The sequence below is a fragment of the Urocampus carinirostris genome, chromosome 1 (genome assembly GCF_059441175.1).
Source record: "Urocampus carinirostris isolate Australia breed hairy pipefish chromosome 1, RoL_Ucar_1.0, whole genome shotgun sequence".
In the NCBI taxonomy this organism is placed as follows: domain Eukaryota; kingdom Metazoa; phylum Chordata; class Actinopteri; order Syngnathiformes; family Syngnathidae; genus Urocampus; species Urocampus carinirostris.
The window spans coordinates 21,504,706-21,518,995 of record NC_142349.1 but is presented as its reverse complement, the minus strand read 5'-3'; the positions used below and the strand labels follow the sequence as shown (position 1 = coordinate 21,518,995).

General features: G+C 38.9%; 1 protein-coding gene across 2 annotated transcripts; it reads right to left on the bottom strand.

Annotated features, from left to right (window-relative positions):
• Nucleotides 1–3,372: 3,372 nt before the first annotated feature.
• gper1 (G protein-coupled estrogen receptor 1) lies at nt 3,373–6,018 on the bottom strand. Of its 2 annotated transcripts, none has more exons than XM_088354038.1 (2): nt 5,937–6,018; nt 3,373–4,682 (listed from the first exon to the last, which is right to left on the bottom strand). In XM_088354038.1, the coding sequence occupies exon 2, from the start codon at nt 4,396–4,398 to the stop codon at nt 3,373–3,375; it is 1,026 nt and encodes a 341-aa protein (XP_088210164.1). In that variant the 5' UTR covers nt 4,399–4,682; nt 5,937–6,018. The 2 variants fall into 2 exon arrangements, with proteins under 2 accessions (XP_088210164.1, XP_088210174.1); XM_088354048.1 differs by having other exon boundaries at nt 5,859–5,955.
• Between the last annotated feature and the right edge of the window lie 8,272 nt (nt 6,019–14,290).

Sequence of the window (14,290 nt, the reverse complement as noted above, 5' to 3'; positions counted from 1 at the left end):
ACCGTTTACAGCTGCAACAACAGTTTTGTGGTTAGTACACAAACAATCATCAGGATGCTTTTCATAAAAACATGTACACTGTCTACAGCCCGGTGATGTTTTTTTTTTTAATGAGTTCTGTACACACAAAAAAGTCCAAATGTTTTGTGTATTTTTAAGGCCCTTGCATGGCTTTAAACCCTTAAAAAGGTGCAAAACGGAGAGTTAATTTCCAAAAGTTAATGTCATCACCGAAAGTCATTTGACAAGATTCTCAATAATGTAGGGTGTTTGTTAAAAAAATGGAGCCGTATCTTTGAAGCTGGAGAGGCATAATTTCTCCACCCTCACAATGCTGACCTTTAACGATGCTGGTTGGATTTATAGCACTTGAAAGACACATAGAACGGTGTTGTTTACATGTCATAGTCCCCTTTGAACAGAGCCAGTTATGCTAACAAGTGGGTCAACTTCAAAAGCAGGATTACACACAACAAAATAAATAATTGACCAATTTCCTTGAAAATTATTTTTGAAGCATTCAGGCAAAGAAAAAATTGGTTTGTGTCCAGAAAAAATGTCCATGTTTGACGGGAAAACGCAATGGAAGGCCACAAGAGTCAATGGAATAACTCCAAACTCAGATAAATGTGAGAGTTGAGGGGTCGGGTGCGTTGTTTGAGGTGTCCCTAAAGATGTTGAAAGTTAATTGTTTTCTCTATCAAGTATAGGTTAACAATGCCCAACAGAGTTTAAAATGCCAGTCTGATTTCATTCTTTTTTTAGCAAAGCTGTTCGGGGTAAGGGGCGTGCCGGAGAGTGATGTCATGTTCCGTCCTCATGTTTTTTTCTTTTTGTGTAGCATTGAAGTGGTGAAAGTAAGAAAAGACCTGCTTCAAGTAGAGTCCAACCGTAAACTCAAATCCCAAGAAAGATTAAATGAGAAAAGTATTTTGGTTAAGGAATGCACATACTTACGCGCACATCATGAACGAGTTGACAGAGGCTGCAATGATGATATAAGCCAGGATATGGCGTCAGGGAGTAAAAAAGTTCCAAATTCCAAATAGCTCCTTTAAAGAGGGCATCAAGCAAAAATTGCAAAGCCCTGCAAAGTTATCAAAGGACTGATATTTTATGGGGTGGTGGTGTCCGATTTAATGCATTTTAATTGTTAACTGACAGCGTATGTTACTTGCAACGCTACACAGGCGCTGTCCTGGTTCTGACACGGCTGTGATTATTACCTGTATCGCTTTTCAATTACTCTGCTTCATTTTGCTTTAGACATGATTCAGAAGTGATGTAGGGAAATAAAATAATTCAAAGAAAATCAACCCCTGTTACATAACCCCAAAACAGGAGCAGTTCTGGCATTGGTGGCCGGATCTCCTGGTTTCTGATTTGCCGTTACGGGCGCTCAGGCAGAAAAGTGTTGGGTTGATGTACCCTTCCATCCTCTATTTGTATCAAAAGTTTGTAAACCAGTTAAATGTCACCAGAAAGGCCAAAGCCATAAGATTGCAACAGCGCCTTGAGTGTATAGTTGTGACTGGGAAATTTGTAGTTCAATGTCCTGTTTATTCCTCCATCCGCGAGGTGCATTATATCTATTATCAAATAGCATGAGAAAGAGGTTAAAACCTGTTCAGATCAACACCTAAACCCAGTCATTTATGACAGGCATATCCAAAGTCAGGCCCAGGACCCAGATACGGCCCGTGATTAAATTTTTACTAGCCCGTGGCCTTTGTCATTAAATAAAAATATGTGGCCCGCCAGTAATGTTGACTGGGGTACATCAGAAGAATATCACCATGCTAGACGCAACAAAACAAACTGGAAACGAACGCTGTGAAAAAGTGAAGAAACTGGAAGCTGTTTTACCGGCACAGCAGCGCCTTTTCACAAGACACTGCGGGTCAAGTGAAAATGCTACAAAGGCGAGCTACGAGGTCGGGACGCTGATTGCCAAGAACTGCAAACCTTTCACGAAGGGTAAATTGATTAAAGAATGTCCAAAAATGCCAGACTGAATAGTATGCCCTTGCACACTTTTTTAGCTTACCAAATCTTTCCCAGTTTCTCAAAAGTCTGGACACCCCTGATTTATGATCAAACATTTCTTAAAAACGGCTACCAATTTAAAAAAAATTTATTGCTTTTTTAAATTTCAGCAACAACAGTAAATGTTCATTTGAGAGTATTATTTTGGTCAACGGCTGCTTTATTTTGAAGAGGGACTGAATAAACTCCTACAACGGCCGCATTAGATTTGCATTTTGGTAAAAGTTTGCCAATATCATTTTCAAACAAACACGTGTTTTTGGTTTGTTTCATCAATATTTTGGAGACGGATCGTGTTTGGCGTTCCAAAATTGAGCACCCAGAAAAATCTACCGCTTTTTATGTAAAAAAGTTGGCATGTATGCATCCACACTCATAATTACACCTCTGGAAGATATGGACTAGAATTTATTTTTTCAGCTTGGAGATTGCTGCAGTAGATGGCAGAAACGAACACAAGCAACGGGAAGCATGCAAACTGCAAACATGTAGGGCAGAGTTCAGACTTGACCATTGACACTCAAAGATGTGAAGCAGAAAAGATCTAGCTATAGTGCTCCAGCTAGCAAATCATATGAAGGCCTGTGTGGCTACTCTGACTTATATGTGACAAGACCGTTATACCTTTATTGCCTTTTCAAGGTACATGGTTGGACTGTTTCTTAAACATGTGCAGATTTTATTTACTGTATTTTGTAATTGGCAAGAAATTTATTCTGGTTTTAGAATCGGACACCTGCAAAGGAGATTGCATAGGATACACGTTCTTTTATTTTGAATATGCACTGTTGGCTAATAATCTTGCTGTTCTTTGATTACCCTGTAGGGCGGATGTGGTTTTTATAACCCGGGAAATTTAATAAAAAGTAAAGAGCTCAAGGGAGGGCTTTCAGAACAGGTTGGAATTTCTTATCCTGTTCTACTAATACATTGATGTTGCCTTTCCTTTTTTGAGTGTCTCCTGACCTATTAACTCCTCATTTTGGCCCTTTGGTGTGATTACACTGTCAACAAATAGATGGTGGCACACAGAGTTACAGTATTTCAGCCTATTTTTGTTTTAGCTGATGGTGATGGAATGTCAGATGTTATTAAAAACCTTTTTACTCCCAAAGAAAGCAAAGCTGTAATTGCAAATTATAATATACATATTTTGGGCATGTGGCATAATCATGGATCGATTATTTGGCTGGTCTAAGACGTAACAGCGTTTGAAGGCGGAGTGCATTACCTCACTGATAATATGTACAGTTTCTTTCTTTGGTCTTTTTGTTCATAAAGTGAGCAGGTTAGTAGATGTATGAGGCATAAACCAGAGGTATTGCTTCACACCTCTGTCACCTCAGTTCTGACCGGCGGTCCCAACTGGAGACCAACAGCCGACCAACTGACCTTTTGCTTGACAAAAAGCTTTAATTTGTCCCGGAAAGTCTCCCCCAGAAAGCTGTATATTATCGGGTTAAGGCAGCTATTGGAAAAGGCAGCCAGGTTGACAATGTGACCTGCCAGCGGGTAATCGTGCCACAGGGTGGCGGTGGTCCGCCGGGCCGGGTCGGCAGTACCCTGCAGCAGCTGGATGCTGATGAAGACGTTCTCAGGCAGCCAGCAAATGAAGAAGACCAGTACCACTACCACAATCATACGCAGCGCCTTCTGCCGGCGAGGCCAAAGCCCGCGATGCTTCTGCGCCCGCATGAGGATGCGCACTATGAGGGAGTAGCAAAGACCGATGACCGAGAATGGCAGCAGGAAGCCAATGGTCACCTCAAGCCATTGGATCTCAAAGACGTTGGCAAAGCAGAAGTGGAGCTCGCCTCGATGCTGCGTCTGCACGATGGTGAAGGGCAGAAGCGTGGCCATGATGGACGCCATCCAAATTAGTCCGCAGCTAAGCTTGGCATGGCGCATGGTCCTCAGCGGGCTGCAGCCCACTGAGCCAGCCAGTGCCACATAGCGGTCAAAGCTCATCCAGGTGAGGAAGAAGATGCTGCTGTACATGTTTACCTGCAGGAAGAGCGACATGAAGGTGCACAATACGGCGTAGTCATAGTACTTCTCATTCAGGTTGAAAACCTCGATGAGAGAGTCAGCGACCAGGATCAGGTCAGCTACCGCCAGGTTGACAAAATACAGGTCAGGGATGGTCATCTTCTCGCGGTGATTCAGGTTTACCACCAGAATCAGTATATTGCCAATGAATCCGATGGGGAAGAGCAGAATTGTGTATAGGCAGGACAGGAAAAGGCCGATGGTGTATGATTTATCCGAGCTTCCCGTAGAGTTGAACTCATCCGAACTGTTGACCGTGAGGTTAACCAAAATCCAAACTAAGGACGTAGTCTGCGCTTCCATGGTAGCTTCTTTGGGAACGTTTTGGATTGTCTGATGCCGCTACATGGCTTGTTGGCTGGGTGGGGTCGATCATGGATGCCAAAGGAAGGGAACCAGACGTTTTACACTTCGTCGACAGCCATAAGGAACAGAGCCCCGGTACAACACGGAAGCAAATCCGTGCCACCTTTGGCTTTTTCTCGCCTTTAATTGATTAGATGAGTCACTGGCTCCCGTGCTCCTCGTAGCTCAGCATCCTTATTAAGTGGACCTTGGCTGGAGACAAAGCCCATGTGACACCTGAGCTAAGGAGGGAAAAGAAAAGGTGTGAACAAACTCAATTCAAAAAGGGAATTAGTGACGTTGAAAAAATACTACTTTGAAATTAGTTTAATTTCATTTCAGTTCACTTCCAGTGTAATTAGCCGTTGAGAGAAATCTGTTGTTATTTTTGCTGTTTTCTAATAGGATGATTGACAAATAAGTGCTTTCATTAAAATTCAAGCTTCAGGCTTAAGCAGATGCATTGAAAGTCCTCCTTTTAAATCCTTTTGGCCGAGCCCGAATACCGTGTCGTCCATATGGCAAGCTGAAAGAACACGACCCTTTACCTTTAGGATGTTCAACCCACAATAATTACAAAGATTGTTCAAGATTAGACAATACATATCATGACATCCCTGTCTATTTCAAATATGTGCTTTAACATCAAACCCTCTTGGTTGTGAGATGATCCCGGAGGAAAGCAACCCCGATGCCTGTTTGGCCAACATGACCTTTAACAAACATTCCCAGCCCGCAGTTTTTTTTTCTGCGCCACAGAAACTCTCTAACAAATGAATGCACTTTATTTTAAGTATTGACTTGTAAAGTGCAGCATCACGCACAAAAGAGTGACTTAAATTCATCTTTGGATGACACAAAGATGCTTTAGCCTAAATTGTGATTATTAAGAAGAGCCCAATCAGGAGTACACATTTAAGCAAATAAATACTAAAATGCATCCATTTTCTGGCATGAAGCGTAAAGTCATTAACCAGTTAACAGGGTTTTAAGATGTTTTAAAAATTAAATCAAACATCACACAGAAGAATTTCAAAATATAATTATTCATTGTTGCTAGTTCAATATTGTACAGCATAAGATACATTAGATGAATTGTACTTCATATTGATGAAGGTAGGTAGATTAACGTCATAGCGACGTCGCAGAAACAAAACATATTATAATTAAAGACAATATATCGTTTACTCCCTGCAAAATGTCTGGATTCTTTAATTATATTTATGGATTTCTTTATATAAAAAAATACTCATTTGCGGGCAACAAAAACTTATGATCAGCATTTTATGACCCCAGCAGTCATAATAATAATGTAAATAATACTATAGTTAATAAACTTTCATGAAGCACAGAGGGTTCCAAAGAGAAAAGTATTAATGAAGCTGAAATCTCAATAAATAAATATGAAGAAGGTTTACCATTTTGCTCATTTCCATAAAAACGCCTTTGAAGTTCCTTCAAAACAACCCCTCAAAAATACAAATGATCTCACTTACTCGTCCCAAAATGTAGTTCTCCTTATCCTGTGCACAAGTGGAAATTATCAAATCCCATGTCGGTGATCCGTCACCGCACCACCCGCTGTGTGTGCCCCCACCCCCCTTTTGGAGAAGGCGGGCCAAAAGAAGATTTCACTTGGACTTTTGACGTGATGATTCAATTTATTTTTCCTTTCTTATTTTAGAAGTTGTATCAATTGTCTGTTTTTTTAAACACAGATGCCACTATTTCACAAAACACAATTCTTTTAAACAAAGGTATCCAGAGAATTCGTCCACATGACATTATTTGCCATTTCTTGTTGCTTCTAGTTATTTCATACACACAATATGACATATGGAAAGGATAAGATTTATTAAGGTGAATAAAATACAATATGACGGGGCCAGGCACCTGTCTACATGATTAGGGCAAACAGAGACCAGAACCTTTGCCCCTGGGAAAATTAATGCAGACCAATTCAGAAATAATGCAATTAGAATATAACAGAAACCCGCTTTCAAGTTATTGACCTCATAAAAGACAAAGAGTCTGTAAGACTTAATTCATTCAATGCCATAAGGTATGAATATGTTTTAGAAGCATTGTCCCTGAGTGCCAAAACGTAAAAATGTGTTTCTCTTGTTTTATTAAAATCGATACTTTTATATATGTATTATAAAGGGTTTGACGCTGCTTTTCAGTAAGTATCAAGCCTCTGGGAATGGTTTTAGTATGGTAAATCACCCTTAAATAGCTTTGTCTAAACATCAAGGACGCCCAAATTCCCAGTACTGTATTGCTTTCTTTATCTTGCGAATGAGTGGATGTAGGCTACCCCATAAGGCGAGTAGGCATAGTGAAGCAGTGTGGTAGGAGTTGCAACATATGGACAAATACTAATAGGCAGTTAACTCTTCAACAGAGGTTATTTATTTAAAAAAAAAAGATGACAGAATCCCATCGTCATCATCTGATCAGGGAGGGATGACTTTTCGTTCTCATGCGCAGGAACGCCGTCGCCCGAGGGAAAGCATTTGACATGGTGCTGAAAAGTTCTTGCAAAGTCCATACTTAGGTTCGGTGTTCTTGCGATAAAGTTTTTTGCAAGCAAAGTGTTTATAGGAAGCATTCTTTGGATCAGGGGTCTACAACCTTATTCAAAAAGCTACTTTTTGTTACTCATTGGCACAGCGGGCACCCAGTTTGAAATGCATTTATAAAACAACTTATTATGTTATTACTAGGTTGTTATTGTGTTATTACCAAGTTAATCATTTGAAGTATAGATGACAAGATTCATTTAGCGACTTTAGAAAACCTTCTACTAGAAAATCACAATGAGTTATTTCAGCACAGGTCCGCGGACATGCCTACTGTTTTTAAGGGACACCCTGGTGCACGCAGGCACCACGTTGGAGACCAGTGGTTTAGTTAATAAGGGTTTCACAAATGCAAAAAAAAAAGCACCAAAGTGAAAGTTCTGCTCTTTTTTATATACCCTATGCCAATAGAGATATGCAACTAACATTTCTGTAGTCTTTAAAGAAATGAGTCAAGATGGCAAAAAATGGCTGGCACCGTCCCTATTAGAGAAAAAAGTATGGCATTGAATGAGTTAATAGTATTTGATGTTTATGCTACAATTAAGGTTGTAGGATACTTTAGACCGATGTTGAGATTTTTAAATGACAAAAACTAGATGTACTTAACACAAATCTTGCTTTGCTGTTTATCAAAACATTACCAGATTGCACAATTGTCTTTTTAATGCACAGCAAATGAAATACTATAAGTTTGCCATGGTCTAACTTGTCTTCACAAAGTAAAAGCTCTACCTTTCTGGACAACTGCAAAATTGATGTTTACAGTGCCTACCGAAAGTATTGGCCCCCTAGTAACTTTTTGTCATATTGCCACATTTAGGCTTCAAACTTAAAGCTGAAAAACTGGATATATTCTTCAAGAATTAACATCTGAGACGCAATAGAGAAGTGGAACCAAATTATTACAACATTTAATATTATATTTACAATGAAAAAAACTTAGTAGGTGTTGCCAAAAATATTGTCCCCCTGTTTTAGGCAACTGACTCAAGAAATTCACGACTGACTTCTCAAAGATCTAATGTCGACTTTAATGACAGAGTGTCATTAGGTCTCAGTTTAAATGCACAGGCGCTGTGAAGGCCTCAAAGGTCTGTGAAAGCAGACACTGGAAATCACACCCCATTTTGAAAACCAAAGAACACAAATCATCCCCACTGTCAAACATGGTGGTGGCAGCATCATGTTTTGGGGTTACTTTTCTTCAGCATGCACTTCCGATCATTAGATTTGATGGAAAGATGTATGGAGCCAAATAATGGGCAATATTGGCAGAAAATCTGTTGGAGTCTGCAAGACACTTGAATATGTCCACGGTTAACTCTCCAACAGGACAACGACCCTAAACACAAAGCAAAATCGACAATCGGTTAGTTTAAAACTAACAACATAAAGGTTTTAGAATGGCCAGGCCAAAGTCCAGATCTCAATCTATAGAGCATTTATGGAAAGATCTGAGAAATCGAACCACCATCAAACCTGAAATAATTTGAAAACAATGAGAATATGAATAGAAAGAAGGTATGTATCGAATGAAAAAAAAACATGTTAAATTTCAATATTTGTGGCGAGCTAAACTGACTTTTTATGTCACAAAATGAAAGAAAATAAAGTGTTGTTTATTTGTAAAAAATAAAAGTCCACTTTTTTTAAAAGAAAAGAACAAATAAACAGGAAATGAAAGCATCAAATGAAAGCCTGAAATATGTTAATTTCATCAAAAACGTAATCATCTTTGATGTTCACCCAATGTGTATGCTAGTCTCATTCATTGCAAAAATGTTTTGGCTATGAAAATATGAGTCTTGCCATTAAAAGATAAAATACTATTGCTTCATCCAAATATGCTTTTATGTTTTGGATTCTCATACAAAGCATAAAATAACTGATATGTATAAAGGTAATATAAGTTGCAATCATCTGGGTTATGGCAAAATTCAAGCATTTTTTAAGGACTTTCAAACTCCATTTTTCGAGTTCTCCTGGACCCTTCTAAAGAAGAAATCCGGCATGAATCATGTATTTTGCAGATCAACAAATATATGTGGGATTTTCATATGTGATTTTTAGTTCTTGAGTAAATTGCAGATACATGTGTTGATCTGAACAATACATGTGTAAATATTTGAGACAAATCTCTCCATATATAGTAGGTTTCGGGTAAATATGACAGTAGTATGTAGCTTAGACTCAGTAGCAGGAAAGTCTTCCCATTTTAGTTTACTACTGGGAATCACTACCTATTTTTTTTTGCATTGTCCATGATAAATGTCCATAATTATACGTAATCTTTGCAATAGTAAATGCCCTGTTTAGGTGTACGATTTACCTAAACATCTTGGGTAATGACACTTGATAGGACATCCATCCATTATATGCACCGCTTATCCTCAGTAGGGTTGCAGGGGGTGCTGGAGCCCATCCCAGCAATCATCGGGCAGTGGGTAGGGGACACCCTGAACTGGTTGCCAGCCAGTCGCAGGGCACACAGGGACAGACAATTCACTCGTTCTAGGGACAATTTGGACCGGCCAATTAACCTGACATGCATGTTTTTGGAATGTGGGAGGAAACCGGAGTGCCCGGAGGAAACCTATGCAAGCACGGGGAGAACATGCAAACTCCACACAGGAAGGTTCGGTCTCATGACCTCAGAACTGTGCCGAACTGTGTCCAGATTTTATTTTGAATTTTATTGTTTGTTAATGCAACATCCAATGCAGCCTGGTCGTCCTGGAATGGGGATTACCTCATGTCCGGTACCTTCTCAAAGGTTTCTTCATTTTCCTCATGCTTATATTTTTGAGTTCATCCTTGCCCTCATGTAGGTTTAAGATCAGGGGATGGTGTAATAATAGTCTGTGGTCTGCAATGATCTGTGCAGCCTTTTGAGACTCCTTGTGATTAAGGACTATACATAGAAACATGACTTAACTATACCTGACTTTTATGTTGCGAGTGGCTTTCTTTGACAACTGAATCGTCGTTGATATGACATTCAGGAAAACACAACACTTTTCTATCCCAATGAGTTGGAAAGCATCCAGAAGCCAAGTAACTGGGAAGACACATGGGAGACTTAACTATTACTGAACACGGATATCAACATTCTGTTTCCATATACCTGGCTCTTGTCAGAGCACTCGCTACGGACAAAAACAAAGCAAAATTCTCGGAACCCATTATCAAAATACAGGCATCGATTGGGTCTTTGATTATAGAAGACATACCTGTCAACCTCCAGGGCTCCATGCCCTTACAAACTGACGTATTTTCCCTTAGAAAATGCAAAATAATCTTACACCATATTATTTTATTTTCAAACGTGTTTATTTATGTAGTTTAACATGTTGTACTGTAGATGTTTTTCGTTATATGATATATATTGGTAATGAACATTTTGTTGTGAGACACAGAGTTGCTCAACATGAATGAGGTTTATTATAAAAAAAACTTCAAAAATGAAGTAGCTTGGACGTTCACTTTAGAAGTATATTATGTAAGTAGAATAATAGATTTTCTTATTCAAATTACGAATTCATTTTCTGCATTAAATTACTGTTGGTAATATACTGATTAAAGGAATAACCACAAACCTGTCTTTTTTCATTTTCTCCTTTTATACTTCCTTTTTTCTTAACTTCTTTATACAACATAATAATTCGGATTATAATGCATCAAAGCAAGTGAGCCGTCTCTTTAATGAGTTGAGCCGAAAAATCTGCTTCTCTAAAAAGAGACAGACTTCCTTTCACTACATCAAACCGCTTGCTTCGTTTGCAACGAAAAAAAGATACCGAGATAGAGGCTACTGCGGCGAACTCGTTTGACTTGATTGATTTGCCGTTTCGTGATGGTCGGTGTATACCTGATGGTACCCATAATTGACAAATTTGCGTTTTTCCGTACAGATTTTCTCGTACGTCGTGCACGTCTTAAAATGCATAATAAACGTACTTTGTACGGCAAACCCGTTCAGGTTGACAGGTATGCGTTTACCAAAATAAATAATCAAGTGATTGACGCTGGATATCAAATCCTACCTCAGATTGCACTTGCAGTTGTCACCCACGAGAGGGGCCTCTAACCAAACACGTGAAATGTGTTGAGGGATCAATGTTCTACGTGTGTAAGGGAGAGAATGTGTGGCCTTGCAACTTTTAACCCCAGCAATTTTTGATAAGGAAAAAGTCAAATCAAATTTTGTTGCATTTGGGCAATGTCTTTGTGAGCTTTTAGCCAGCCGACAATTTTTTGTGTATCAGAACACAGTGAGTATCGCCTTTTCCATTTGTAAAGAGATGAAGGCAAAACTCAAATTGAACACACCAATTAAAACCGTGGATAAACAATATATATTACAGATAATTAGACCAGCGCTGAATATTTATAGAAAGTGAGAAACACACATGTCATAGACGAATTCTCCATCCAAATATAAAAAGATTCTCTAGCTGTGCCGTTGCTAGGCAACAGCTTGATCTTGGTTAGACACGATGCTTGACCCTTTTGTGAATAAAATCGACGCATTTCGTGTAGCATTCTTAGCTACAAAAACAAATGCGTCTGTCTTTCCAAAGGAGAAATTTTGAATGTAATGACGTTGTGTTAGATCATGAGTGAATGAAGTGACCATGTTTCACAAGGTTAGTTTGTTGTTTATTCAGTCTTTGACTCGGATGACAGTAGATTACTTAGAGAATCTAGATAAACTCTGGTTATAAACAAAAAAAAAAAATACTGTACACGTTAAGAGCACCCTAGCACTCGCTTACAATATGTACACGATCATTTTTCATCAATATCACCCATTTACGGGAGGACACAGTCAAAAAGCATAAGTGGATTCATCTTGACCCAATAAGGTTTTGCTGTTGAAAGTTACATTGCATGATAATGTAAGAGAGAACTTGGAGGCTTTCGAAACTGAAAATCTCATACGCTGCCAGAATTTCAGGTTATGGTACAAATTAGTCCGGAGGGTGGCGCTGTGGTGATAAGAAGACCAAAAAAAAAGGCCTTCACTCCCCAAGAAGGTAAAACGCAGACGGCAGTTAAGGCAAGGGTGTCGAACTCATTTTACCTCGGGGGCCGTATGATACAAAAAACACTCTCAAGAGTTGGACTAGTAGATTAAAAAGGAATAAAGAGAGAGGGACATTAAGAGAGAGGGAGAAAAGAATAGACAAATTGAGAGAAAAAGGGGGACAGGGTGAAAGAGAAAGAAAGACAGAAAGAAAGAGGTAGAAAAAAGTAAGAAAGTGATAGGGAGACAGAGAAAAAAGATATAAAAAGAGAGAGACAAAGATAGAAAGAGATACACATAGAGGGAATAAGAAAGAGTGAAAGAATGAGAGAGTGAAGAGAATGAGAAAGACAAAAAGAGATAAAGACAAACAGCAGAAAAAAAGAGACCAAAAGAGAGAGAAAGAGGGAACAATATACTGTAAATAGACAAATTAAGAAAAGGAGAGCACCAGTGCCGGACAAAGAGAGAAAGCGAGAGAAAGAGAAAGAGAGTGAAAGAAAGACAACAAGAAAGAGAAAGAGAAAAAAAAGAGAGAAAATACAGCACAAGTGGCTGTTGGCTCTTGTGCTTCTATGGGTATTGTCTCCAGGCTGGATGTTTGACACCCCTGAGTTAAAGCCCCAGTGTGTAACATTTGACCACTGTCTAATGCGAAGGAAAAATAATGCTAAATGATCACTGCGCAGCAGCTGGATGCCAGACAATCATGCCGGTGACTACTATCCATGGATTCCACTATGGAAAAGAAATAAATTCATTCAGCTCTGATTTGTTTTATATGCAAATTAACATTGGTATGGTAGTTCATGTATTTTTGGGCTAGCATTCAAATCAATGTTTTTTTTTTACTGAATTGAAAAAAATGGACCACTATGAGGCACTAAATATTATACACTGTCTCTTAAAGGTGTTGATTCTTACTTGTTGTATTTAATGATAGGACAAGCAGGATGGGGGAGCTTAGATATTCGATTGTACTGTATGTCACACATTGTAATGTAAACTAGACACATTTACTAACCGTATCAACAGCTACTATGGACTTTGAGCAGCTAATGATTAACTAGTGGAACACCGTGCTTTAAAAAAAAAAAAAAGATTATTTTAAGAGCTCAGAAGTAAAAAAAAAAAAAAAACAGGCACCATGCTGGTAAAAACAAAAAAAAAACAATTACAATTTTGGTAAGTAAAATTATATATATCATATAGCAGACAAACAGTAAAAAAAGATAAGTGAAATTAAGTTTGTCAGATTTAAATATAGAAGTGTGCAATAGTTAAAGGTATTTCCAAACAGATACTTTTTTCAATTAGGCACAGAATGTGTAGTGTTCCTCCCTACCATGATACATATTTTTCAAAATATTCCGGGGTACGCGAGAAATTATGTCTCAAAGTTGACGGATCTGACTTGTTTCCTCTAGAGCTGTGATGTCATTGAAAGAACCTTCAAAACGGCAAATCCCATTAACACAACATAGGAGGCATCTCTGAATAATCAGCGATTGCATACCAGGCATTTTTGCTTAGAGGTAGGCAATGTGGCTTTTCATTTCTGTCGCATCTGTCACTGTTTGCATATTTTTGTCCTGATAGCTCCTCGTTAGCATCGGGGCTGCCGAGCGTTTTTCAGTTGTGTTTGCTCCCAGTTGGCGCTCACCGGCTGCCCACCGTGTGTGTACGGCTGGCTAGCCTGGCATTAGTGCAGATTTTGCCATGAGCCTTAGTTTATTCCCAGCATGCTTCTCGTTTATTGGCGTAGCTGTTACCGCCTTTCGTTGATGGGTCCCGGTTAGCCTCCTGTTGGCAGCTTTCCGTTTTCTTGCCAATTAGCCCCTTTTTGGCAGCTTGCCCTTTTTGTTATCCATTACTGGATCTACCCACAACACAACACCCGGGGATTCTCTGCAAAAACTACCAAAATTTGCCTAAACACTCGAAACTTCTTCGACTAATAAAAAAAAAAAAAAAACAATATGGCGACTGGCTTGTAAGGCTGCTGGTGTTCCCCTAATGACATTACAGCTCAGAATGACAAACACAAGAAATGCTGTTTTCAATTTGCATTTTCTCAGAAAATAATTGAAATATACCGATGAAATATATGTATAGATTTTATGCAAAATCCATGTACTATTTCCTCACATTTTGCATGTTTAAGAACTTGACATTACCTTGAAAAAAAAGTTGGTAGGTGCAAAAGTTTGGGCACCCCAACAGAAAATGACATATTTAG